General features: G+C 43.7%; 1 protein-coding gene across 28 annotated transcripts in view; it reads right to left on the bottom strand.

The window, feature by feature from the left end:
- The window catches only part of CELF2 (CUGBP Elav-like family member 2), an 838,781-nt gene that overhangs the window by 203,561 nt on the left and 611,206 nt on the right, over window positions 1-24,014 (bottom strand). The window contains exon 1 of one of the 28 annotated variants that reach the window (XM_067030244.1): window positions 5,773-5,902. The exons of the other annotated variants lie outside the window; for them this stretch is intronic. Within the exon in view, the coding sequence (XP_066886345.1) occupies window positions 5,773-5,837 (65 nt within the window). The 5' untranslated portion in view covers window positions 5,838-5,902. Of the gene's footprint in view, window positions 1-5,772; window positions 5,903-24,014 lie in introns of those variants that run through there. 28 annotated transcript variants of the gene reach the window in all.

Genomic DNA, 24,014 nt, shown 5'->3' with positions numbered 1-24,014 from the left:
AGAACCAGGGATTCCAGTCTTCCCATGGGGTCACCCACCCCTCAAAGCATCAGTCGATATAAACGCCTAACCTATTAGAATTCTGTGAAGCTGCAAGAATTGGCATTTGAAGATCACGTGAGAATGTAAGATTTCCAACCGTGCTGACGCCAGGCCCCGTGATTTGGGTTATATCCTCTGGAGTCACTGGCCAAAGTTATTTCAGTTACTGAAAAGGAGACGGCCAGATCTCCCCACCTCCGCCCACCAGGAGGACTCTCTCTGCGTGGGTGGAGGCAATGAGGAAGGACACTTTACCCATGTGTTCCTGATTCTCTCCTCCTGCTCTACTTTTCAGATCTCGCTGCCAACAGAAGCACAGAAACTTAGAAACAAGTGTTCACTTGGTCAATCCTCAGCAGGTATCTAGAAAGTCTAAACAAAGCAGGCATACAGCCCCTAGCATGGAGGTCCGGCTCACCCGTGGGTGACTCAGAATGAGAGATGCTGAAAGGGAAAAGCACACGATGCCTTGGAAGACCCACACTGATGCACAGTCAAACCCAATGCCGCACACCTTCGGTCAGGTAAGAACCAGTTCGACTGAAAGCCTTCTCTGTGGTGATCTCCAGTTCCCAAGGGGACACATTTTTTGAGGCAACACTTGACTACCTGCTCCTTCGGCACTGGTGCTTCCAGAGCGCCCAAGAGCAAACCCACCACACCTTTTTACTATGAATAAGCAGATCTGTGGGATCTACACACAGCTCTCTGAACAGTACCTGTACACTCACTGGAAAAGGGCAGAGGCAAAAGCTCTCCTGCAGGGCGGCACCTTTTTTTCATTTGGTTTCAGTGCTGGGCTTGACTGCAACACGCCCTTCATTCAGGCAGGAGAGAGGGAAGGACAGTGGTATTCATCTCTCTTTAGACGGGTAACTGACATCCTTAGCCAAACACATGCAAGGATTGCTATGCTAGTAATTCTATGCGCTTCGGAAAATACCCAGTAACATACAACTGTAAGCAGAAAATACACAGAGAACCTAATCGTGACCGGCAACTGTGAAAATACAAGATTTGTTGTGCAAATACGGAATTTTACAGCCTCTGTTCAACACTTGCTAACCTGGGGAGGGGGCATTCTTTAAAGATTTCAAAGTCCTTTGCAGGTTCAGCCCTAAGGAATTACTCCTCTTCTGTAAGGAGGCTGTGTCTTTTACTGGACCCTTGGGGAAAAGACACCGCGTGCGTGGAGACAAAAGCGAAGCGAGGGGCAGGTGCTACAGGTGAGGCAGGTGCTACAGGTGAGGCAGGTGCTACACGGTGGGAAATGATCAGCACAGAAGTTGCCTGGCCCTATTGAGATTCAGATTTCCTCTACAAAGCAGGGTTAATGATACTCACTGATGGTAGTGATAGAAATGTCTCCTAGGGTAGCCTTACACACTTAATTTCCCTTTTGTTTTTTAAGGAATGTGATGTTTGCTCTTTTGTTCAGACATTTATTACATATTCTATATCTTGTACACATATGAACAAGACTTCCCTTTCAAAGTGATCACTGTTGTCACCTTTGATTACAGCGTCATTGGACAGGCCTCTAAATGGTGAAACGCGAAGAACCTTGTATTTTTATTGTTCTTTTTGGTCCCAAAGAAGAAGCTGTTGGATCAAAGAATCAGTATTTCAATGATGAGAAAGGTCAACATTTGAATCGTGGGTCAGTATTTGAATGAGGGGGTCAATATTTGAATGAAGGGCACTTAACGGCTCTAGCTTTCTAGATTCTGATAGTTAAAAAAAATCTAAACTCTTGACCTCTGTCAATTCAGGGCTCCAAAAACCTGTTATTTTATCTGGCTGCCCTCTTCTTCCACGGTTCCCTGCGCACTCCAGGATCTCTTTAGGGGAAATGAGATGTGCTCGCCTTCTTCCTTAGACTTGTACATTTCCTTCTTTCCTACTTGATGATGAAAAGCTCACTGGAATTCTAGAAGAGAGCACACTTGTAGCCCAGCTGTCTTTTTTAAGCTCCTTCCAGTTTTATACTTTCAAACATAACAGCATTTCTTAATTCACAGCATTTTCATCACTCACATTTAGCCCAACGTTTCTGCCACCACCTTCATTATACCGAGCGTTTGACACAAGGAATCACCAGTACCCCCCCTGAGATTATTCAGAATCCTCATCTGTCTTGTTGTGAGGCCGAGAAAGTCTGCTGGTGCCTGAACAAAGCACATGTCACTGTACAGATGACCAATATTTTGGATGCATGATTCACAAAGACCTAAAGGTCCCCTTGGTGGCCCTGTTCTCCTGTGTTCTATGACACCCCCTGGACATGGGACTAGCTGAGACCGTGTCACGTTTTCTCCGAGGCAGTTAGCACCGCTTCCTATTTCAGTCTTCTGCCGGTGGAGTGACTTTGCTGCTGTCAGACTGAATTATGGATATTAGAGATCTTGAATGAGCTGTAACTTCCTGCAACTGAACATTTATAACACAAAGACAATTTCATTGGGCCCTGTCACTGTTTAATACACACTCCCATGAGTCTTCAGGATCAGCTGGGTTTCTAAGCTACTACCTGGATGGCCCACATTTGCTGAATTATGAAGGTGGTTTGTTTTCCTTCCTTGGCCATGCTCTTGAGCCAGTTCAGCCTCACTGTGATGAAAGTATGTCCGGATTTCCTTCCCTTGAGAGTCTACCCTCTTGCATACCACTCCTCTCCCCTCTTAAAAGCTTAACCTGCTTATAAAAATTGGTACAAATAGAGAAGATAACCATAATTAAAATTTACCTAGGAGCTTATTTTATTTTATTTTATTTTATTTTATTATTTTTTTAATTTTTGTTTAAGAATATGTTGGGGGTAGGAGTTTATTAATTTATTTTTAATTTATTTTTGCTGTGTTGGGTCTTTTTTTCTGTGCGAGGGCTTTCTCTAGCTGTGGCAAGCGGGGGCCACTCTTCATCGCGGTGCACGGGCCTCTCACTATCGCGGCCTCTCTTGTTGCGGAGCACAGGCTCCAAACGTGCAGGCTCAGTAGTTGTGGCTCACGGGCCTAGTTGCTCCGTGGCATGTGGGATCCTCCCAGACCAGGGCTCGAACCCGTGTCCCCTGCATTAGCAGACAGATTCGCAACCACTGCGCCACCAGGGAAGCCCCTAGGAGCTTATTTTAAATATTAGATCTTCGGCAAGTACCTCTTCTGCAAGAAGTAACGTAGATCATCTCTACTTTTTCTTCCTTGTTCTTGACTGCACCATGATGGACATATTTAACTGGCAGTGAATTCTTAAAAACAAAGCAGGAAGGAGAGAGGCAAGGGACGTGGATAAAACAGGATAACCTGAGGATAACTAAATTGGACACAGATCTGCACACGGACATAAACTGTACCTCCTGTTAAAAAAAAAGTTTGAATAACCACAAGTCTACTTTTTTTTTTTTTTTGCGGTACGCGGGCCTCTCACTGCTGTGGCCTCTCCCGCCGCGGAGCACAGGCTCCGGACGCGCAGGCCCAGCGGCCACGGCCCATGGGCCCAGCCACTCCAGGCATGTGGGATCTTCCCATTCCGGGGCACAAACCCGTGCCCCCTGCACCGGCAGGCGGACTCCCAACCACTGCGCCACCAGGGAAGCCCCAAGTCTTCTACTTTTTAAAAAAATTATCAAGTTTTGTCCACGAATACAGGACATAAAACTCAATATCCATCCAAAATATTACTCAAAATCTGTTCTAAGTTTTACCTATGAATTAACAGAAAGCCAGTGCTTTGAGAGAGCCAGCTTTTATGACGAACCACCTACAAAACTAGATTGTTGGACCAATCCTTTAAATCACCTTCTTGCTTTCAGCCTGGAGACTTTTTCCCAGAAAAACTCACCAAGGCCAAGTGACTACTGAGCTACAGCTAGCTGCAAAGCGTAGCCCATCTATAACATTTTATGCAACCTCAACATAGCTGAGAGTATCTCATCCTATGTCACGAATCCATTAACCCATGACAAAGATGATGCATGGGAGGGGGCCTGACCCTCAAGAACGGCAAAAGATTGTTGATCCACAAAATTTACGCTGGTTGTTATTTGATATTTCGGGACTTTACAAACCAGTTATGAAGACTGGGCATCGAAGTCAGCTTTCAGAACAGGTCTGTTAGGTGCAAGATAACCCCTGGCAGCTAAGAGGAACCTCTTTTCAGCTGGGATGATGAATCTGAGAACTTAAAACTGGGCAGGAGTTCCACAAAAATGTCATGATACTCTTTCTTCAGTGACCACGTATACAATGTCCATAATGAGCCCCAGGAGTTCCCATGCTTCTTGGTACAGCGTATCCTCTATGAAGCTCAACAAATGAGAGCTGGCTTCCTTCAGAACATGCTTAAAGGGCACCATGATCTTCAAAATTGTCTTCTTTTCCTTGGGCTTCTAAGGTATCATGTCAACATTATACCCAACTCGATTACTCAGTTACTGTCCTGCCAAGTTTTCAAAGAAGTCAAATATCCAAACTTTCAAGCTGTTTTATTGTTTTCAGTGGAATTGCAATTTGATTGCAAGTTATTTTCAATTATTTTCCATTAGTTTTTGGTCTAATACCGTAACACACAGGTAACGATGGCCGAGTTCGTCTTGGGTGTTTGTTGACTATCTCTCTGTTAATAAGCAAATGTGCTAAGATGCAGTTTTATGGGTTTGTCACATTTCTAACATTGGATGGATCACCTTGCTCTGAGTTTCAAGTTCTAGTTTGTGTAAACCAGTAGTGAAAGGGCAGAGCAGAAAAAAAGGAACTGTGACATTTACTGGATTAAAAACAGACTAGGGGGCTTCCCTGGTGGCGCAGTGGTTGAGAATCCGCCTGCTGATGCAGGGGACACGGGTTCGTGCCCCGGTCCGGGAAGATCCCACATGCCGCGGAGCGGCTGGGCCCGTGAGCCATGGCCGCTGAGCCTGCGCGTCCGGAGCCTGTGCTCCACAACGCGAGAGCCCACAACAGTGAGAGGCCCACATACCACAAAAAAAAGAAAAAAAAACAGACTAGGTTGCAGTAATACTCATTCACCCAACAACTACTTGTTCAGCATTTACAAATACAAATGCCCATATGCAAGTACATACACATACACAAATACACATATACAAATGCATACATGTAAACAAATACACATAGGCAGTGCATATATATACAAACGCATAAGATTATTCTAGTAATGCTGTGGGGAATAAAGAATAAAAAATACACTGCACTCTCAAAATATGTAATCTGGTTAGAAATAGGAAAATTATTTACACTTCAGAACTCAAGGCCATTCATAAAAATACATGTTACATATACCTTCATATATATATATATGAAGGTATATGTATATATTGAGTATACTTCAGATCTCTCAACTTTTAATACAAAGTAGAGGTCAGTGCCTTAGAAGAATAAAGTGCTGAGGGGCATCAGCATAAGAAAACACACCTTCCAGGTGAGTGAGGAGGAAGAGGAGGTGACGGTTCCAGCTCCTATCTCCTCCTCACCTCGCGAGACAGTTTTGTTCCCCAAACGGTTTAAGCATTATGAAAACTCTGAGACGTAGCAACGCTGGCATAAAGTATGTGTTTGTGGAAAGATGGCTGAAGGTATGAATGAGCCCTGATACTGAAGAGAACGTTCCCTGGGGTATGAAATAAATGGCGGAGGCAAACGCTCAGATGATTAGAAGGCCGTGGGAAATGCAACATGCTAACAGCCAACAACGGCCACGTCACGAAATTCATCAAACCTCAAAGACACTCTGCTTGCCGAGACAGGACCATCTTCTCCCATTCTCTTACGAACACATTCCATTTTGAATCAAAATCATCCTACGTCACGAGTCACAATCAAAACACATCATTGATTTTCACACAACTCTGTACAAAGAATATCAATTAGCTGGAGCCAAAATTAACCAAGGGAAAGACAATTTTTAAATACACATCCCCAGTGTTTCCTTTTTTTTTTTTTTTTTCCAGAAAACAGTTGAAAAGATGATCCCTGGATATAACTACAAATACATATACACATGTTTGCATATCTACTTGTATGTATCAAGTTATCCTGGAAATATGCCAAACTCCTCTTGGACTCCTAGTCTGCTTAATATTATAACCCGCTTTGCAAGGGCTGACGATATCTTTCTAAATATACTATTGGTCAACTGCTGAAATCTTGAAACATAAGAGAAATCACGTGAGAGAGAAAATGCAGGTGCTTCACATATGCGGGGAGGCACGGAGCTCTGGAGAGAGTCCTTGGTTATGAGAGAAAAAGCTGTGAAGGATGATGGATATAAATACAGAATGGAGAGCTGGAAATTTAGGTGCAGGTATTCCTTTCTTCTGAGATATGGGTCTCCATCACTGAGTGGACCTTCCATCCACTGTTTTCTCGACAGAACATTCTGTTTACTCAGAGGTGGTGTAAACTGGTGCAAGCCACCAGGGCCCTAGGAGTTCCCATTTTCTGTCCAATGGACAGAAAGATCTTATTCTGAGACATGGAAAGAAAGTTTGAGGAAATACACCGAAAATTATAAGCGGGTGTTGACGGAGGAATGAGATGAACGGTCTGCATTGGTAGAAGTTGCACGAACCCAGCAAAGGCTGCGATTTTAAAAACGGGAAATTAGAGGTGGCGCTGAGTATGACTCCGTTTGAAAAAGAGCAGACATACAAATTAAGTTGCCAAGGAAGACATCAGAAACAAACAGTACAGATGAGTTTTAGGAAACAAGTCGACACTTGAATGGGGGTGGCAGGGATTTAAGGCTATAGTGACAAAGTGAGGAGGTGGTGTGGCAAAACCAAGAGGTGACAGGCAGGGGGACAATATGCTGCCGTTGCTATCTGAACGGCATCCACTCTGGACCACTGTGCCATTTTAGAGCAACTCGAAACAAAGGCGGCACATTATTCAATAATAGATTATCGGTTTATTAAAAAAAGGGAGAATGGGCTTCCCTGGTGGCGCAGTGGTTAAGAATCCGCCTGCCAACGTAGGGGACACGGGTTCGAGCCTTGGTCTGGTTAGATCCCACATACCGTGAAGCAACTAAGCCCGTGCGCCACAAGGACTGAGCCCGTGCTCTAGAGCCCGCGAGCCATAACTACTGAGTCCACGTGCCACAACTACTGAAGCCCGCGTGCCTAGAGCCCGTGCTCTGCAACAAGAAAAGTCACCACAATGAGAAGCCCGCGCACCACAGTGAAGAGTAGCCCCCTATTCCCACAACTAGAGAACGCCTGTGTGCAGCAACGAAGACCCAGTGCAGCCAAAAATAAATAAATAAATATTTAAAAAGGGGGGGTGGTGAACGGAAGAACTCAATCCCTCACCGGAGGAGTCTTCAAAATTGAGTTGTGAAGGCTGAGTTATCCTCTCAGCCATTCGGTTCCTCACGTGAAACTCTCATTTTCTTCACCAAATTATCCATCCTAAACCTGCCTCTCTGTATCTAAGTCTCCTACTCAGGGGCTTCCCGCTACGGCCACACTATAAATAACAAAGGTCATTAAATCACCCCAATACCCGGCTTACAGAAGTTCAGATGTATGTCTAAGCAAATTAACTTTACAGCCAAGAAGAGACAGGACTCTCCTTCCCCTCCCCGAGCCTCTGTGCTCAGTGGTCGGTTTGCGCAGAACCTTCTGTTTCACGGTCTGCACTCGGCTGGGGCCCGGAGGTCCTCACCCCGCTTTTGTGTACGTTCTTGTTCATTTCCACCACCGATCAGGTCAATTTCAAGAGCAAGCCTGTGGAACCTGAAACCGTCATCCTTAATGGTCCAGCTAAGTGGCTCCTATTAGAAAGGAAGCCATTTAGATCGAAGTAACTTGTAAAACAATCTCATGCAACACGTGGGGAAATTCCACCCCATGCTTCTCTGGCATCTACCTGTTTTCCAAAGAATGAGAAGTTCTGTCAGCATTTTCCTCCTCCATCCTAGTCTATAAGAAACCACCTCATGCTTTTCTTTAAAATGCACATATGTGAATCTGAGGGAAATATGATGTTGTCCAAAGCTAAAGAAAGTAACTAGAAAAGGAATTTATGAAGATGTATCAAAGGGATTTTCAAGCTGTTGAATATCTTTTGAAACTTCATATACGGTGACAGGCTGTAAGCTCCTTGAGAGTGGGGGCCAAGAGTATCATAGGAGCCTTGATATACCCAGAACCCACCACAGTGTCTGGCCCAGAGCATCCACAAAGCTGTGTTGAATAAATGAATGAATAAAAGAGTGACAATACTTTATCACATTTCCTATCCGCCCGACATAAATGATCACTAAATTTTGGAAAATTTTAAACACTGCCTTTTAAGGTCACCCTTTTAAATGCTGAATCAGTTTTTGTTCTAGATATGAAACACCTGAAGTGAATTACATGTGTATTTGTACTGCAATTTCTTTTCAACGGAGCAACTTTTATCCCAACCCATTTCCACCTTTATTAGGAATAAAGAAGCTAAGTGATACCATCCTTTTCTTAAACAGGCATGAACACAGTTGGAACCAATCGCATTTCACAGGAAAGTCATCAAGAGTAACAAGCATGACCACATGAGGTGTGTGTATACACAGAGATCTTTAATCTTTCAGCATTTGGAGAGAGGGGGAGGGAAGGGGGGAGGGAAGGACGGCGGGAAGGAAGAGAAGACACATCTTCAGGTTTCTGTATATATTAGCTTCCAAATTTTTTCCATGTCTTTCAGCTTCCTTAGAAGTGCTTCACCAGAGACTAAGGTCTGGCAGAAGTACACCCAGATTGAGATCTACCACTGTCCACAGCCTTCTCACTGGAGCAAGCGGGCCGCTGTCCCACACGACGGAAGTACCTGGTTCTTCTCCACGAAGAGCAAGGATTCCCCCACAACGTTAAGGAATTGCCCCAATATGGTTTTCAGCACCAGGGACATCACCGAGGTCACTGCCTAACTCCTGTCCTTCACCCCCAGTCAAAAGCCAGCCTCCCGGGCTGGGCTCTCCAACCTGCCAGGTCTGCCTTGGAGTCACAGCTCTGTCTCCTCTGGACTATTACTCTCAACTCCATGCTTACACCTGATGGAGTATGGATTTTATGGTCACTGCACGAGGGGAACAGAAACAGCGTCTGGAACGATAACCGTGAAGGGCTGATCGAAAATGCTGCGAGATGGAAAGCACGACCTACGAAGCTTTGGCCACGTGTATGGAGGTGTGTGGCCTTGAAACTGCTCATGTCATGTACCTGAAGGTGGCCTTGTAGAACGTCCTTATGGACCAGGACACTGTGGGGACCGAGGATCTTCCTGGTTGTGGAAGATGCCTCCACCCTTAACATCTGTGACTTTCCCTCCACCATCTGGAACCGGAGACTCGGGGAGCAGGGGAAAATGGGAAACTCCAGACGTCAAATTGACCTGCCCTTGTTTTTCTTCTGTTTCTTGGCCACTCAAGGGATACGGACATTCAAAGTTGTACCTTTCAGCCCCAGATCTTAACAGTAGCACCTAGTGCTACTAGGTCTTAGGGCAAATGCTCCAATGCCCGCCGCCTTCTACTGGCTGAGAAGCACCGCTCCCAGCACCCATGGATCAATTATTTACTTCCATGCCAGCAATTTCTGACTCTAAAATATCTTCTTGTATTTGTGTCCAAGACAGCAAGTTTCCTGGGGACAGAAAATTACATTTTGCGACCTACTGAGCTTGGCCATCCTCCCTACTTGATATATACAAATAAAGCTTTCACACATCTGCATGAGACAATTTATTCCCCACAACCTCTTGACTTCCAACCACTTGACCTAAGAGGAGGGACAAAGAGGGCTCTGATTTCTCCTACAAGTTGTCAAGTTAGGAAGGTTCTGGGACAGTACTACTTTCTGAAGACGTCTGGCAACACCACAGCTCGGTGGCGTTGGGCAGTCACTGTTTGCGGGGGGACAGCTGGTAGCAAACTGGCACAAAGAGTCAACTGATTCTACCCCTTGGTTTTCTGACTTTGTCTAACAGGCAATCTCGGAACATCATAAAAGCCTTCTTAATTTGGCTCTGTATTGTGTAAAGCAGCTGTCCTTGGTTACTAAACTGATTAGTAAGTGGTTTATATTATTGTAATGGTTGCCATCATTATTGCAAGGAAAAAAAAAGATAGTTGAGTGAGTAAAGCTGCAAAACAAGACTGTTAGGCCCAGTGCTGGGATGACAGACTGTCGCATTCAGAAAGGAGCCAGGTCGACAGCCCAGGCCTTGCCGCAGACATCCATCTTCCAAAGACCCTGAACCAAATGCTGATCAATGCTACGCTTTAAAAAAAAAAAAAAGGACATTCCATTCAGTGGCTTTCTTAAAAAAGATGACGGGGCTTCCCTGGTGGCGCGGTGGTTGGGAGTCCGCCTGCCGATGCAGGGGACACGGGTTCGTGCCCCGGTCCGGGAGGATCCCACGTGACGCGGAGCGGCTGGGCCCGTGAGCCGTGGCCGCTGAGCCTGCGCGTCCGGAGCCTGTGCTCTGCAATGGGAGAGGCCACAACAGTGAGAGGCCCACGTACCACAAAAATTAAAAAAAAAAAAAAAAAAAAAAAAAAAGATGACGGAAGGCAGGGTGGAAACCAAAGGCAGTTCCCAGAGATGCTGTAATTGCCTGGACCATCTCGCCTGGATGTGAAATGCACCAGACCTTTTAAACTGGGCCCACATTCTGCCATCATGCTCGGCCATACGGTGAACTGGCAAATTTGGACAAAACACCCCCCCGCCCCCGCCCCGGCAATCAGTCTGCACGAGCCCTTCCTTGAGAAGCCAATTTCCTCAGTAAAAGGCATAATAATTGCCTTTTACAGGCATGCATCCCTGTCGTGAGAGCATTTCTCTTTGCCTGATGGATTCTACGTACTCAGCATAAGACCTCCCAAAAGATGGTGTCAGAAAAGCCCTTCCTTCAGAAACAAACAGCACAAGCATCTTCCCCCCCCAAAGTGAAAAGTCAAAGGCAGCAAGGAAAGATGAACCTCTCAGCGCTGGGCACGTTTTCTTCAACGTGCTTACTGGAATTTGTAATCTATGTGGATTTTTGTGGTTATTTGACTAATGTCTGCCTCAATTTGACCATCAGCTCCTTGAGAGCACAAGCCAGCTTTGTTTTCTTTGATTCTTGCATCCCTGGCAAAATATGGAATCTGGCACTTAGTACAGGGCCTCAAATATTTGTCGAGGGAGGAAGGGAAGGAGGAATAGGAGGGGGAGACAGAGAAGGAATGATGGGGGCCCCAAGGGAGAAAATGCTGCTTCACGGCTCGCATTCTACTAGAATTTGCCTAATTCCTTTCACACGAATGGCCCAGACCTACAAATACGCAAACATCTGACATGTGTATATATTCACAAGCCCGCAGAGAGGGGCTAGCCTCAGAAAACGCTAAGATAGGTCTTAAAATTTTATTTCAACCATGTAATTGGACCCATCAAGGGAGAAATTGGTTTCCTATGCCTGGAAATTGGTGGGAATTTTATTATTTCTGAATTTGCAAAAATAGCATTGAGTTGAAAAGTCCAACTGTGTCGACTTCACAACTTCTCGTACCAGATCTGGGTCACGTCGGCAATTTCTGTCCCCAACAGCAACACGCTTTGGCAGCTAAGTCACAGCAACTGTAGAGACTCTGAGCTCATTTACAGGCGTCACAGCTACCTGCAAGCTCTCGGTGCCTCTGCAGATGGACATGCTTAAAAACTGTTGATTCGAGAGGCACTGGTCGGCCAATCTGTGCACCGTTTGAACCGCACCTGCCGTAATTTTGCACTTCAAGGACTGCAGGCTTCAGACAGGAGCGCCAGTGAAGGATCTGTAAGAGCCTCGGCACTCTCTCTAGTGCTGCTGCAGGGCTGGCTATGGCCCTTTTCCTTTCCCAGATAGTCATCCAGGAAATCAAGAGCCCACCCACCAGAGTGGATGGAGGCGCTGGACCGGGTGGGGAGGCTGGAGGATGAATCAAGAGGCTCCAGATGCAGGAAGGATGAAAGCACAGCCTCTTCCAATCTTCTGGCTGAATGGAGCTTTTCCATTTGCCTTCTGCTTTTTGAAGAGTGGAATCTGGTACTTGGAGGTGGGTCTTTGGAGATGCTTGATATTTACAGGAATGTCAATTTCAAAGACGTGGCAGTGAGAGTGCCTTTAAACAGGATGAAGGACATCTGAAGTCTGATTTCTCTTGGTAAATTTCCTCTTATTCAAAATGATGAAATCGCGGAAATGAAATCCTGTTAGAACATGGAGAACCTAGCGCAAAACCCAGCAAAGTTTTTCTTCTTGAAGGGAGAAGCACACGGAGTGTGGCAAGTCTGGCCCCTTGAGAAATCTTGCTCCCTGACACTAGTAAGCAGATATTCTTTCGTTCGTCAAGGTGTAAACTAACGACTGAATACACGCAAGTTCTTTCTGCAATGGCTTACTCTTATAGGTACAGAAACTCCATGAACTCAGTATCCCTTGCACCCGGCAAAAGTGCCTGACACACAAGGGCTCAAAGGACGTTTGCCGACCTGAACGAACCTCTCCCTTCGCCTGTAGCATCAGCAGCGTACCTGGCTCCAACCAAATTCTGCATGATCGGGAAAATTAGCTGCTGGTGAACTGCAGCATAAAAAAGGGATAAAATGGATTGGGGCAGTGTTACGTGACTGTATACAATGATCACTATTCACTAAACCGAACTGCATGTAAATAATACCTTAATAAACAAAAAAGAGGAGGAAAAAAAAAATCCAACAGCTAACTAAGGAGCTTGGTCAGGATGTGAATCCAAATATACCCATCCTGTTTGCTCTTTACGGATGCTGAAAGCAGCTTCATGCATCTATTAGCCATTGGCATTTCTTCTTCTGTGAAAGTCCTATTTGTATCCCTTGCCCGTTTCTTTATTGGGGTTTTTGATTTTTTAAATATAATTTATGGGGAAAAATTTTAAATATTAAAATATATTAACTTTGTCAATAAAAAGAAACTAAAGATTTATAGTACAAACATGACATTTCTGAATACATTTCTCCTAAAATTGATGTTATTAATGGTTAGATTATGTGAGAGGGAACCATAAATTTGATTGGTGTTATAATAGAATTTTTCTTCTCTTAAACAATTTTTTTAAAGTGCTATGAAAGGGTCCATGAAGAAAGCGCTCGGTAGCTGGTTGACAGCAACTGTCCCTCAAGGAAGACAGGTGGAGGTAAAGGAAAACCTAACTTTTAGGAAGCAGGTCCACTGAATTTCCCCAGCTCGATCTATTGCCCTATGTTACCAGACCCTCCTAAATTTACCTGTTCAAGTTTACTCGAGATATCGCAAGTTTCAGGGGGAAAAAAACCACACCTCTGGACCATCACACCTTCATTAACTCAGGGAGATGGAAGGTGTCAAGGTTACGACCCTGCTGTTCTGGCACATCTTCTTATTGAAAATTCATGGGTTCCCATCTAGCTTCAGCCTCGTTTATGTATCTGGTCAACCGGAGGGCAGCCCAAGCAAGTGCCTTGGGCAGCCTGTTCTGAGCATCTCCTCTCACCTTTCCTGATAGAGTCACCCTCGGAGACAGGGAGGGGACCAGAGCTCCTCCATCCTCATTTCACAGAGAGTGACAGAGCAGTTAAGTGACTTGCAAAAGGTCAAACAACCAGTTGCTGGTCAGGACCAAAATAGAATCGGGGTTTGCTGACCTCCTTGTCTCCTGCTCAAGTGATTCAAGGACAAGAGCAGTTGATTCCTGAGCTGTAAAATAACATGACAAGCTTTTGATCTTCTCATCCTCAGACAGCGCGAGCTAAGGCATGGAGCTGGTTTAACGTTGCTCTTGGACATACAAATGAGAGGCTGTTGAATTGGTGGGGAAAATCCAAGGCCAAGAATCTGAAAGTGAGTTACTTCAGCTTTCCCACTGGCTAGCTCTAAGACTATGCAAAGATCAGAGGCTACTGTGCCTCAATTTTTCTCTCCATGAAATGGGGACATTGCAAACTATTTCTTGAATATACTAACCTTCTAACAGAATTACCTTATCTTAGGAGTGCTGTCACTCAAAGCTTTGGGAATGGAAGAGATGAATATGGTTTGGGAGGGCATGACCCTTGCACTGAAAAGAAGAAATAAGAGAAGGCAACATTGTGAAAACACTACACTGCACCTTGGATTAAGACTGAGAACAGGAATAAGGAAGGAGCACACATTTAAACGGGGCTCACTTATGCAACTGGGCCACAAGCCCTGGGTTTGGACGTTGCTAAAACACATCCCCTTTGCTGGGCACATCGGGCTTGACACAAGACCTTATTTATTTCATTCACAGACATGCTTATACTTCTGCAAAACTGCAAAGAAAAAAAAAGCTTTTAATTACTATTTGTAGAACATCAAAGACAATTAAATGCTTGTGATTACCCTTTTTTTTAAAAAAAATCATAGAACCAGAGAATAAACATTTCTGTACAGCCATCAGAGCAAAATGCCTTTTGGGGCAGAATGCTCTGAATACATTCTGCCTTATAAAAAATGTATAAAAGGACAGCACAGAAAAGGGCTGTGAGGCGTGACACGGCCCCATCATGCTGTGCATGCCTGAGTTAGCCGGTACAAGATCAGAACCAGAAGCAGAGATGAACGCCATTCAACCAGAGCCCGAGGCTGGGAGGTCCAGCATGGCATCGCTTGGGGTCAGGGGCGGGGCCGCTCCTCTCTCTGGAGAGTCATCCAGTTTAAAAATATTTGGGCCAACGTGTTATCACCTGGAATGGAGACTCTGTCCCCCATTTTAATGTGAACAGGGATCATGTTCATTTCATGATACTGTCACATCCACAGTCTTTGTTTTGATCACGACTATTATAAAGAGTTAAACAGAAACCCCTAATAGGTTGTACAGCATGACCTCAAGTGACACCCAGGTCTCCAGGTGGCCTCCAGAGAACTGGCAGGGAGTAACAGGAAAGCTGGAAATCCAGGAAAAGAACGAGACCCCCTCGAGCCCTGCCGTCATCGGAGAACCGCTTGTCTTTGGGAATGACGCCTGGCCCATTTCTACAACGCTTTGCATGCACAGAACATTTTGACTTTTGTGACATCACTGTACCCATTTGGCAAATGAGAGTAACTCAGGCGACTCTCCCCAAGCCATATGGTCACTAGATGTCAGCATTCAAAGACAGGTCTTCTAAACCAGCACGCTTGGTGTTCAGCAAAATCTCTTAATGGTCTTAAGATGTGAGTAGAGAGAGATGATATAAAGGAGTAAAATATGTTGGGTTAGAGGGACTCTATGGCTGGTTGTCAAGGTGATTCACAAATCGCGCCTTGTATGACTTGGAGGAAGCATAGCTTAGTGGGTTGAGCCTGGAGTCTTGAGCCACACCACCCAGATTCAAGCCCAAGTTCTGCCATTACCAGCTGTGTGATCCTGGAGTAGTACTTAATTCTCTGGGCCCGAGCTTCCTTATCCTTAAAATGAAGGTGATAACAGAACCTACCTCATGTAATTATTATGCAGATCAAGTAAGTTAATTTTTGTAAAGCATTCAGAATAACATATGCCATATAATTAATGCTGTATATGTGTTGGTTAAATCAATCAGTTATTCTACCAGGATGTTGCAGGTTCTTCTCCAACTGGCATAAACAACTTTCTGATGAATTTTTAATAAAGAGACATCGCCTCCCTACTACCTTGTTAAAAGTTTCCTTGGACTCATCCCGACACCCTTCTTGACCACATGACCGACAGGAACACGGAGCCTCTCTCCTCATCGATTTTCAAAAGCAAAGCCATCACGACTCAGCATCCAATGTGTTCCCCAGACTCACCAGGATCACGCTTCTCCCCACACAGCTGGGAAAACCACTGACAAATTTTATCAAATAATTACATGGATTGATCCAAGAAAGTGGGCACCCCACCACCTGCTGTGCTAGGGCATCGGGCCTGAAACCTGCAACCCTGATAGTCAGTCTTTGGTTATAGACCCCCAAGCCTTGGAGGCCTTATATATATGGTATGTAGGTGAATAAACATAGACATTGATAAGCCTAACAGACTCATCAGAGGAACTGTTGCATCTTAAAAATCATCAAGCTTCAAAAAGTAATTCAAAGAATAGAGTGCTGAAAAGGATCTGCTTTGGAGGAGACCTGGCCGTTTATTGCCAGTTAATTTTGCATACAGCCTGGTCCTTTGATCTTCTGAAGGATGCTCTATAAATTTCTGCGGTCTTCAGTTCTTGCAGAGAAGCAATTCAAATACATTACTGTAGAGCCTTCAATTAAAAGGATTTTATCTGAGAAATGGCTAATGCCATCCCATAGGATTATGGCCATTAAAAAAATTACTTGCTTTTCGATCTTGAGAAAGAAAAACGGAGCTGGAGGAATCAGGATCCCTGACTTTAGACTATACTATAAAGCTGCAGTAATCAAGACAGTATGGTACTGGCACAAAAACAGAAATATAGATCAATGGAACAGGATAGAAAGCCCAGAGATAAACCCACGCACATATGGTCACCTTATTTTTGATAAAGGAGGCAAGAATATACAATGGAGAAAAGACAGCCTCTTCAATGAGTGGTGCTGGGGAAACTGGACAGCTACATGTAAAAGAATGAAATTAGAACACTCCCTAACACCATACACAAAAATAAACTCAAAATGGATTAAAGACCTACATGTAAGGCCAGACACTCTGAAACTCTTAGAGGAAAACATAGGCAGAACACTCTGACATAAATCACAGCAAGATCCTTTCTGACCCACCTCCTAGAGAAACGGGAATAAAAACAAAAATAAACAAATGGGACCTAATCAAACTTAAAAGCTTTTGTACAGCAAAGGAAACCATAAACAAGATGAAAAGACAACCCTCAGAATGGGAGAAAATATTTGCAAATGAAACAACTGACAAAGGATTAATCTCCAAAATTTACAAGCACGTGCAGCTCAATATCAAAAAAAACAAACAACCCAATTCAAAAATGGGCAGAAAACCTAAATAGACATTTCTCCAAAGAAGATATACAGATTGCCAACAAACACATGAAAGGATGCTCAACGTCACTAATCATTAGAGAAATGCAAATCAAAACTACAATGAGATATCATCTCACACTGGTCAGAGTGGCCATCATCAAAAAAATCTACAAACAATAAATGCTGGAGAGGGTGTGGAGAAAAGGGAACCCTCTTGCACTGTTGGTGGGAATGTAAATTGATACAGCCATTATGGAGAACAGTATGGCAGTTCCTTAAAAAACTAAAAACAGAACTACCATAGGACCCAGCAATCCCACTACTGGGCATATACCCTGAGAAAACCATAATTCAAAAAGAGCCATGTACCACAATGTTCACTGCAGCACTATTTACAATCGCCAGGACATGGAAGCAAGCTAAGTGTCCACTGACAGATGAATGGATAAAGAAGATGTGGCACATATATACAATGGAATATTACTCAGCCATAAGAAGAAACAAAATTGAGTTATTTGTAGTGAGGTGGATGGACCTAGAGTCTGTCATACAGAGAGAAAAAAGTCAGAAGAGAAAAACAAACACCGTATGCTAACACATATATATGGAATGTAAAAGAAAAAAAAAGGTTTTGAAGAACCTAGGGGCAGGACAGGAATAAAGACGCAGACGTGGAGAATGGACTTGAGGACACAGTGGGGGGGAAGGGTAAGCTGCGATGAAGTGAGAGAGTGGCATGGACATATATACATACACTACCAAACGTAAAATAGACAGCTAGTGGGAAGCAGCCACAGAGCACAGGGAGATCAGCTCAGTGCTTTGTGACCACCTAGAGGGGTGGGATAGGGAAGGTGGGAGGGAGGGAGATGCAAGAGGGAAGAGATATGGGGATATATGTAAATATATAACTGATTCACTTTGTTATAAAGCAGAAACTAACACACCATTGTAAAGCAATTATACTCCAATAAAGATGTTAAAAAAATTACTTGCTTTTTCCTGTGTTTATCTTTTGGAGACTAGGATATACTAGCACTGTGCCGGATGCTATAGGGGACAAAGGTCCTTCCTGCTTTGTCTCCACACACTAACTCTCAGAGCACAAATGTCAGGTATATTTCAAAGGAGGGTGATGTAAGATGTGGAAAATCAACCTATTTTTCACTCCACAATACGGTGACGAGACACATAAAATCGCTTCCTATGAAAATTCTATTTTTAATCCCACTGACAGCACCAAACTGGATTAGCAGGGGTGAGGAGTTAACTCAAATCTACCTATATTTTCATCACGCATTTTGGGGTTTTGTTTCTTAGGTCGATTGTTTTTCCTCTGGAGCTCAGTTGAGTGTCAGCTCTGACTTTTTGAGTAGCTCTGAGTAACGGGATCAGCTAATGTTCTGTACATGAAGAAATTCCGTTCCATTTCGCTTCTCTAAAAATACTGCCGCCCTGCCACCGGAGCCAATCAACAGTGATGAATAGCTACAGGGACAAGTAGGTCTCTGAATGTCCTTCCGATCTGACAGCCCTTCAGCAGATACAGAGAATGGATCCCTGTGACTCACAAACCCAGCTCCCTCCTAGGGCAAGCAAGCAAGTCCTTCCTTTTCCATGTGAGAAAGGGCAAGGATTCTTAATGATCCAATACGGTCCTCCCCCTCCCCCCTTTCAACAACCCAACAAATATCTGTTCAACGCCTACAGTGTCTGATTCTCAGCAGGCAGCTGCTGGGCTGGATATAACAAGCTGAGTAAGACACACGTCCTTTTAACCCATTAAAAAATCCCTTAGTATGAGGCTTCTGACTTTGTCTGAACTAATGTTACCCATCAAAACAAAGCTGAAAAAACTGCGTTTGTATGCACTAGAGACATCTTCCTGCTCTAGTTCATTGACCTCCAGAAAGTCACGTGGTTCATCTGCATATTAGGTAATTGGCAACACGCAGGTCTCCACACATTGATGTAGGGCCACTTTTACTCCCTAGGTGTGTAACTGGATTCAACCACTCCAAAATGTTTCTTAAGTCTCTACTACGTGCCAGAAGCTACAGGCTACCTGTTGGGAACCCACTGGTGATACAAAATGGACAGCAATATATAAAGTCATTTACCCATTGAATTGATGACCTTAAAGAAAAAGCAGATATAATTTTGATGCGTTGGTTATATGTTTTGGCTAATCAGAGCTTAAAAGTATATGCCTTCTACCAAGATTACTGCATCTTCTGCTGTGGGTGTTCAGACTGGGAAATGGTATTTTGAGAATATAAACATGTTTGTGAGGTCTAAGACCTTCGGATGCATTTAAATTTCTCAAGCCAAAAGAAGGAAAGGGCCGTTGCCCACGCATGACAACTAGACAGTCACTTATTAAGAACCTCTGCTTTTTCAAAACCCACTGCCACCATCCACTAGCTCAACTCCACACACAGAGCAGTGCTTGGCCGCAATGACATTCCATCCACGCGTCTTAACTGAAAGTCCTCCTCTGATTATGGGTCAATGAGGGTGTAGCTAAGTAAGAGTGTCAGCTAGTTTCCAATAGCCACGAAGTGACTTGTGACAAATCCGAATCTGGTATTATCAAAAGATTTGGTACAACATCAGGAACTGTCAAATTGCCTTCAACATGCTACAGATTTACTGATGCTGCTAGTTTTTATTAACTTCCCTTCCCATCCGTTTTATCCTGGTATTTTACATAAGTATCATTGGCCTACGATTCTTGTGGACACTAAGAGACGAGGGTTTTTGTATACATATTTTTTAAAGGTCATTTTGATCATTATTCACTCTTTTGATTTATTGTTTCTACTCTCAGTATTTTCTGTGCACTGGGCCCCTCACTAAGCATTAGGACTAGAAAGACAAATGAGAAATGGGGAATCCTCAGTTGAGCTCTTACATCACATTTTAAAAAATTAAGCGGGAGAAATAGGGAAGAACGTGATAATCAGAGCATAGATGTGCTTCCCAGAATTGGATTTGCTATGAGCTGTTTTTGCCCAATTACTATTGTAACTGAGCCATCTATAATTCTTTCCACTTCTATTTTCGGTCTAGAGGAAGCCAGACACAAGATGTTACACACAGAGCCTGAAGCCAGTGCATTTGCTGACAGCAGAGATTCCCTAATGTCCATCCAGATCACTGTAAGAAAGAAGAAATCAAGAAGTGATGCTCCTGGAAAACGACGCCTGTCAATCCACAACGTTGATTTCATTTCTAATGTTCCTGGGATGGCTGCGTGGAGGGGACACACCAGGACCCTGAACTGGGCACAAAGGGACCTGGCTGGGGACCCAGGTCAAGACAGATCATCACGTTTAAAAAGCGATTCTTAAGAATCCAGCTCCATCCTTTCTGTCTCTGGTTTAAAGAATTCCCGCTTCTAACTATTATATATATAAGATGAATAAACAAGGTCCTATTGTATAGCACATGGAACTATATTCAATATCCTGTGACAAACCACAATGGAAAAGAATATGAAAAAGAATACATATATGTGTGTATATATGTATAACTGAGTTACTTTGCTGTACAGGAAAAAAAAAAATCAACATAACATTGTAAATCAACTAGTCCAATAGAATAAAACAAAAAAATCCCTGCTTCTGGTACAGGACATTTATACCATGCAAACATCACTTCCCTGTTTCAGTATTCCACATCTATTTACAGGCCCACGTATGGAAGGCCATGTCTCCTGCCGTGGTTACCTCCACCCCTCTATAACCAGCATAAATGTAATTAATGAGAAAAGCGCAGTGGATGTTACCATCCCCTTTCCTCCACTGGCTGATACGTTTCTATATTCCCTTAACAGCCAATTAGTGACGGCAGCCAGGAGAATGGATCCCATCGTGGTCCATGCCCCCAATTCCCCACACACCACCTAGTGGTGATAATTGTATTAAAAGTCATAATGATTCTCACTGAATTTAAAACACCTGAAAAGGCCATTGTAACACTGAGTGTAACAGAACCTTAGTTTTCCTTCTGGAAACACTTCCCAAGACACATAAAGTGCTCATATTACCTTGATAAGAATCTCCAGGGCCTAAATTTAGGTTAGAATGCAAGTTAAAACCACCTATATTTTGAAATAGGAACGTACTGATTTACTGAGCAATTGAAAATTGCATTTCCGTGTTCATTGACTTTCCAAATAAGGGGGGGGTAAGAAAATAAAGTATTTCTGCAGTCGCAGCAGAGGCTTCAGATATGGGCCACACATGTGGAAATGCAATGCTTTTACTTATTGTGACTCTGTTTCAAAACTACCTTCCACCATGATTTCATTTTCACTAGCCTTATTTTTGTCTTTAAATCACTTCTGCTGCCCAAACTTTGCTTGCCTCCCAGACGCTGACAGAGAACTGGTTATTACTATTGCTTCCCCGCCCCCCCCCCCCAAAAAATAAATATTGCTGTCTGTAGTTTACTGCCACTTGAATTCCTTCTCCTTAAAATAAACATAAAGGCATCTCTCTGGCTATCCACCACATCCACTTCTTCCTTCGCTTCTTAAAAAATAATAAACTAACAAAAAAGCAGTAAATATAGCCCATTTCGAAACCTTCACTTCCATTACCAGTTGGAAAACTGATGAACCAACAGTCGATTCAACTAACAGCTCTAGTCCTTCTAATTCAAATGTGTATGTGGATAAAGTCAGAGTTAGGGATACACACACATACTTCAAAAGGGATATCATCAATTTGTATTCATCCTTTCTTCAACTCCTGTAGTCTCTGATCCTCTTTCTCGTATCAAATGACCCATCATCTCAACCTATAACCCATTCTGTATGCATCCCTGGTTCATGATTGGATGCTTCCCACTTCCTGCTATACATCTTAAAGAAATGAAAAAGCTTACTATCCCCATGCGTGAGATGAAGAAGAATATGGAAGAACCTACAAAGTGAGATTTTCTTGAAAGGACATTAGCATCTAATAAAAAAATGTGGTTTGGAGAAGAGGGTCAGCTCAGAAACTGCATGGATATGGGACATTTCTAAAATTTTGCCACAGTGTTTCATGTATATTTCAAGGTGCAAATATGGAGGAGGCCCCTTTGAAAACCAAAAATGGATACAAGAAATCAACAGGTAAGTAGACTTTTAAACAAAGCTACTCTGGGGTATCCCCCAAATTCTTAGCGTGTTTGCTTTACAAAAGCCAAGCTTACCACACAGGTTGCACTGACTCTTCCTGTCAGAGAACAGGTCTCTCCTACCCCAAATGTTTGATTACTGTAAGTCCACCAAATTCATAAGATGCAAACTCTACTGCTTTATATGAGAGGTGGCTTTCTAAAATGTATTTTTACCGTCTGAGGTACTGACTTGTTCTCAAATTGCCTAAAAGGAAACACTCTGAGTTCCAATGTCTCCACCATAAACTCAGGGCATTTTGACTGTATTACAGACACAGCCCAGTAAGATTCATTCCTATGATGCTGATCATTTTACATCTATAACTTCTATGACGCAAGGTTAGTGAAAGAGAGGATGCTTTCACATCAGACAGACAAGCATTTAGAATCCTCTCCAAGCCATAAACCAGGAACAGTTCCCCATTTAAAGAAAAATAAATCGTCTTTATAACTGAAAATAGCTTTCCTTTACAACTCTGTTCGGCTTTGCTGGGAAGAAAAAAAATTTCTTAGTTTATGAGGCAGCTTTCATTGAATGTGGAGCAAAGGAAAAAAGCTGCTGCTTTTTAGGAATCAGCCTTAACTACACTGATGAACGTTCATCATTTTACAAAAGCATCAGAATGGCCTGTGGCTACTATCTTTCTAGCTATCGCGAGACGGCCTAGCTAGCAGATAGGTAAGTTGTGCAATAGTTCTGTTAGGTCATTTTCCCCATCTTCAACATGGACAATTAGGAAGTAAATAAAACACCCAGCAGAAAGATGGAGATTACTATTAAGAGGCCAGAAGATTTCTGAGCGGAAAAAAATCATTCCGTTAATAAATGCTACATATTATTATTTCATCAAAGGATTGCAAATCACTTCCACCTGACAGCTCTGGGTGCAGAAGCAGACAATATCATGGAAATGATTAGGAGCCTGGGCTCGTTATCTTCCAATCTGCCAGCCCAGCTCCCAACACACCTGGCTGTGCATCCATGGGGCTGTGCTGCATTTCCAAGGGCCTCTCTCTGCCTTGTTCGTAGGGGTCAAGGTGTCCAAGTGCTCAGGGGTTACGCGATCAGACTTACGGATCCTGCACATGAGTAGAAACAGCACCCGCTGGCGCTCTCCCTTTGGCACGTTTGCCTCTGGTATTCTGCAAGATGTGGCCCTTCTTTGGTGCACTGCTGAGAATGGCTGGGACCTCAGAGATCATGGTCAGGATCATACTGGCTGCCTTCCTGCCTCACCAGAGCCTCCCTCCCCGCTGATTCTCTGCCTCAGGATGTTACCCCCCCCCCCCCCTTCAAGTGCTTCTGTCTCTATTTCACAAAGTAACATTTTTATACCCCTCCCTGCGGTGAGAGGAAAAACAAAGGATAATGCAGGAGCCTGAGTAGCGGGCTGCCCCAGACTTCGGGAGAGGACGGGGAAACACGCAAGAGGCTGAACGGCTTCTGACAAGTCTTTCTGTCCCATAGCATTTTCTTTCTGTTCCACTCAATAAAAGAGAGAGAAAGAAAAAAAGCGATTTTTCACAGAGAAGCTGATCTTTGTAATGTATCTGAAGACACAGTGCATCTCGGAAGGAATGACGGTCAGATTAATTTTTCTGAGACATACGTTAAAATTGCAAAGCACCAAAATGCCATTCCTGTCATCTTTGCTCTCCAGCCTGCCTCGCCTCCTAGACTGGGAAGGAAGAGACGGAGGGAGGGAGGGAGGGAGAAAGTGAGAGAAAAATATAAAGCATCTGCACCCAGTAGTTAAGGGTAATAACCAGCTGACATAGCGAAACTGTTGGTCACCTAACGAGGTCGCTCGAAACCCGCGAAACTGA

This window comes from Kogia breviceps, chromosome 3, assembly GCF_026419965.1.
Source record: "Kogia breviceps isolate mKogBre1 chromosome 3, mKogBre1 haplotype 1, whole genome shotgun sequence".
NCBI classification, from domain to species: Eukaryota; Metazoa; Chordata; class Mammalia; order Artiodactyla; family Physeteridae; genus Kogia; species Kogia breviceps.
This window is presented reverse-complemented; position numbering and strand designations above follow the sequence as displayed.